Source organism: Labeo rohita, chromosome 17, assembly GCF_022985175.1.
Source record: "Labeo rohita strain BAU-BD-2019 chromosome 17, IGBB_LRoh.1.0, whole genome shotgun sequence".
NCBI lineage: Eukaryota > Metazoa > Chordata > Actinopteri > Cypriniformes > Cyprinidae > Labeo > Labeo rohita.
This window is the reverse complement of record NC_066885.1, coordinates 17,761,306-17,766,085: the sequence shown is the minus strand read 5'-3', so window position 1 is coordinate 17,766,085 and position 4,780 is coordinate 17,761,306. Positions and strand designations below refer to the sequence as shown.

Below are 4,780 nucleotides of genomic sequence, written 5' to 3'. Positions count from 1 at the left end.
ATGTTTACAGTTGCATTTTCTGTGTTTTTCTAACTGTATTGCAGAAAAGCAATAATAATTTTACATTCTTTTGTGATTATTTATTATTATTGGTGTATATATAAAGGTAGCAAGGCAATAAGACAACAAATAACCCAATGATTAGGTTATGTTTAACCCAGCAACACAGTTAACCTGACCCACTGGTTGGGTCAAATAAACAACCCAGCATTCTGGTTCAAATGGTTAAACCCAGCACTTGGGTCAAAACAACCCAACGCGTGTTCTGTCCCATAGTTACCCAGTGGCTGGGTTAAAGTTGGGTTATTTTTTTAACCCAGCACTTTTTAGAGTGTAAGGAACTGTGCCTGGAATGCAGGAGAATGTGCAAAGTCATTTTAAGTAAGTCATTTTTGAAAATAAGGCAATATGCATGGAATGCAGGAGAAGTATTCAGGAAATTACAATGGTATTATTCCCAAAATAGATAAAGTAAAAAAAGCTGTTCCACACTGTCAAATTTTCACATTTAAAAACACAGATGTCTTTATAATAGACGTCAGTTCATTGTTAATGCAATTAAAGTCAGTATTAAGATCAAGCCAGACAAGTCATTTTACAAAATACCCACAAATAATGATATACATTTAGGTATAAATGTAGGATGAGGGTACACATAACCCTCTAATAATAGCAATCAATAAATAATGAACGTATACAGGAAGTCATATCACAGGCTTTATTTAAAAAATAAATAAATTAAAAAAAATGATTAAAAAAAATCATCTTTTCCTTAAAAACAAACCTGACTGGATGGACTTTCTTGGCAGAGAAACTTTACTGAAACACCATCTCAGGACCTTAATCTCCTCTAAACTGTAGTAATGTTTTAATTTAAGTAATTTTATTTTTATGAATACTTTCAGTCACTGACATGTGGGAAGAAATAGAGGTATAGATGTATACATGTGATCCAATTATCTCAAGCTTCAAGTAGAAGCTTCCAGCAGACTTTTAACAGATGAAGACCTTGTTGCATTTTTTTTATAGATAAAAAATCGAATGTTTTGGATTCTTGACGAGTTTACTCTCTGTTTAGTTAAAAGAAGCCAACCTGAGCTTTGTGCTTATTGTGAATTAAGAAGAGGAAATATAGGAAAAGACCAAACAACCACAACCATGAGAGTTTGACAAGAAAATATACACCATACAATTATTACTTTTTATTCCCAGATGATTTGAAAATATAAACAACAGCTCAAGTTAGTTCATTAAAAATATTTACAATCGTTATTAAAATATAACTATGGTTATGATTATTACTGTAGAATCATTCTAACAGTTCACATTTCCTTCTCCCATCTACTCCAGGTCCATGTTGACCTTTCCTGCAGAACAAAAGAAAATCATTTAATTCCCAATTGTAAGATATTAAATTTATTTTGTTTTTAACTATGTTTTAAATGTTTATATAAGCCTACTGTGTACAGGTAAATGAACCCAATTCTGTGAATTGACTAAAGTCATAAAGGATCAAATTAGCAATGAACTCACCCATTAGACCAGAGGGTAACTGGCCGCAGTAGCGATGCCACATTGGTTGTTCTTGTTCCTGGACATCAGGATGTAGCCCTGTTCACCCCATGCCACACTCCAGCTAAAATCAGAGCAGTTTTGAGTGTTTAGTTGTTTTGTGTCTGTTCATTCAATATTTTTGGTCCATCATCTTGTGCCTTTATCTTAACCTGTTCTTGACGATCCAATAGTCCTCTCCATTCAAGCTTCCATATCCGACAGCCAGGACGCCATGATCTAAGTCAGAGCTGCTGCAATCAGGCTCATTGTAGATACCTAGAAACATTATTAAATTATCTATTTCAAATTAAAAGCTGAATAAATAAAATCTAACACCAAAAACAGGTGATGTCACATACCTGATACATAGAACTGAAAGCTGAAGTGTCCAGCATCGATGGCAACAGACACAGGGCCGATTGTGGCAACAGCCTCCTGTAGTGCACTTTCATCCCCTCTGGCAATATCAACATATCCTGTGCAGGTGGCACCCACAGTGTTTGGGTTAAAACGGCATTGACCATCCTGCGTGGAGAACATTGTTGATTAAAATTGTTCTTAAAAATCAGCTGAAGCATTACAGAATTATTTATTATTCAGATATTATTAGGACTCACAGTGCCCTCATACGGGTAGGACTCCTCTGTATCCAGACCTCCATTGGCTTCAATGTACTGGAAGGCTTGGTCCATAAGTCCTCCATTACACCCCTTGTTCCCATAAGAAGCAGAGCAGTCTACCAGCTGCTGCTCACTGAGGGACACCAGTTTTCCTGTCTTTTTAAATGTCTGACCCTCCAGGGCACCAGTCTGAGAGACAAAAGAGGGATGAATAAATGCTGAACTGGACTTTATAAGCATTTGCCACATATAACCTGTTTATAAAGGCCAAAATGTGTCTTACTGCACTGAAGGCCCAGCATGATCCACACATCCACTGGTTTTTAACACCGGTCACATAGCCCTTGTCCCTCCAGTCCACAGAATTAGGCAGCACAGCGGCATCCTTCAGCCGGAAGAATGTAGCACCACCACGTGCCTTAGTGTTATTCATGGAGCCTAGACATCTATGGAACACCTCCTGTCTGTATTCCTCATTACTCTGAGAGATGATAAAGGGAATATGATAATTATGATGAGGTTTGGTGTAAAACAAAATTAATTACAAGCCGCTAATATAAAAGCTTGCTGATTTTAGGTTTGAAAATGTACAAAATTCATATATATGTTTCATTAAATTTTTGGTTTGACTATATATATATATATATATATATATATACATATAATTAAAAAATGAAAATGTAAATATTAGTATTATATTTTTTAATATATGCTCATTTTTATTTTAAAATATCTTTATATTGTTTTTTTTTTTTTTTTAAGTGCAGTAATACTATTATTACTATTATTAATTATTAGTTTTTTTATATAGTTATATTTAATGGGTCACATGTGCAGTGTGAGCGCCAAATCAAATCTCCAGGTGCTCTCATGAGAACTTATGTGCACCCCTGATTACAATGACTTGTTTGTGTGTAAGTGTGTGTTTTAATTATTTACCATATCAGCAAAATATGTCATGCCGAGTCTGTAGGATTTAATGCCCTGATCTGCCATCATGTTGTGAACCAGAACCAGTTTGCGATTGTACAACCAGGTCTGCTTATGCTGAAACTCTTCCTCCACAGAACGGTACGTCTTACCTGATACACACAAGCACAAGGTTTTGTTAAAATGGTCATGAAAAAAATTATTTGACAGTCAGATAACTTAAAAAAAACTATTCTGTCTTTTTTTATCCTGAATTTGTTCAATGACTTTTGGTCTAATTCAACCTGAGCATATTTTCACATCCTTAAGCAACCTGTTCAACTACCTGTAACCCTGGAAAGTTACTCTGTGTCATGTGCTGAGTTAGGTTAAGCCATTTCTTATACACAACAATAAAAGCCTGAAGTAAGAAAGGACACAATGAACGATGTGTGAGATTCATCAAAATTCTTCTGTCTTTGATTATTTTCAGAATGGCTGCACTCTCTGTTCTGTCTAGTTTTAGAGAAGATACACCTGAACTAAAGAAAGAAGAGAAGAAGACTCTCTTACCAAATTTCATTTTCCATGCGTGAAACTCCATGTCCTCCAGAGAAAGACTGGCAGCACTGGCAGCAGCCAGAAAAGCAGCGGCAACAACCAATAACCTCATCCTGCACACGGAAAGAGAAGAGACAAGTGTGAGGTAGGACCAAATGTAAACAAGATAAAACAGAACAGAGTTTCATTTCTTCTGTCACACTCCCTCACGTGATTTTTCAAACAGTATTTTTAAAAAATCTGGTTAAACCTGAGGATGTACTTGTGATGGTATGTAGGATATATGTTTCCTTAATGTCAGTCACTCGCCCTGTCTGTGTTTACCGTTTACCAGAATAAGGACGTCATTTTTGGGCATTTTTTGGACGTCATTTTAGTCCGTCTCTGCAAGACAGACTTTTCAGTATAGAAGATAGACTACAAATGAAGTCGCAAAACTTACTGCCAGATTCTGGAAGATAAATTCTTGCAAGAGTGGTACAAGAGGATGTGATGCTGGTCCTTCAAGAGTCACTCTCAACTTTTCTGTCTGTAAAGCCTACAAAAACAGTCTTCATGTATTTCACAACACTTCAGCATGTTATTCTTATTATGTGAGGGTCATTTTTAAGGATTTTTTACCCAAGCAACGTCACTAAAAACCTGACACATTGCACTTCTGGAGACTCCAGGTAGGTTGCAGTTCTTGAAAATGGTGGTACTGGAGACTAAATGGTTCCTGATGGTTTTACATCTAATTCTTCACATTAATTCTTAATTCTTTTGCAATTAACATGCACCTTTTCTTCTCCACCTGTTTTTTCTGACCATGCAGACCGAATGAGCATTTCCCTGTCCAATGGTCATGCCTAACTTTGCAAATTCTAGTGTTGCATTAGTATTGTATCCTTCTCATGGGCATTTAATCATTTTTGGCATTTCAGTCTGAGTTAAATCTTTTTTTTTTTGGCTCATTTTATCTGTAAAAGAAAACATGCCTAATAATTATGCACACCTGAAAATAAGCAGTTTCTATTTGCAGCCTTTATGGACAATTGTATATCACATAAATTATTAAATACAAAATGATTAGTAGTTATTAAGATTGATGTGGTTTGGAATTGGTAAAATGTGCTTGGAAAAAAATATGACCAGAA

At 35.6% G+C, this 4,780-nt stretch overlaps 1 protein-coding gene across 1 annotated transcript; it reads right to left on the bottom strand.

Annotated features, from left to right (window-relative positions):
- Positions 1-1,267: 1,267 nt before the first annotated feature.
- On the bottom strand, positions 1,268-3,756 carry ctsl.1 (cathepsin L.1). Its single transcript, XM_051133147.1, has 8 exons — positions 3,657-3,756; positions 3,114-3,256; positions 2,458-2,655; positions 2,172-2,363; positions 1,914-2,079; positions 1,725-1,830; positions 1,534-1,636; positions 1,268-1,367 (listed from the first exon to the last, which is right to left on the bottom strand). Exons 1-7 carry the CDS (start codon positions 3,754-3,756, stop codon positions 1,537-1,539), a joined length of 1,005 nt encoding a protein of 334 aa, XP_050989104.1. The 3' UTR covers positions 1,268-1,367; positions 1,534-1,536.
- Between the last annotated feature and the right edge of the window lie 1,024 nt (positions 3,757-4,780).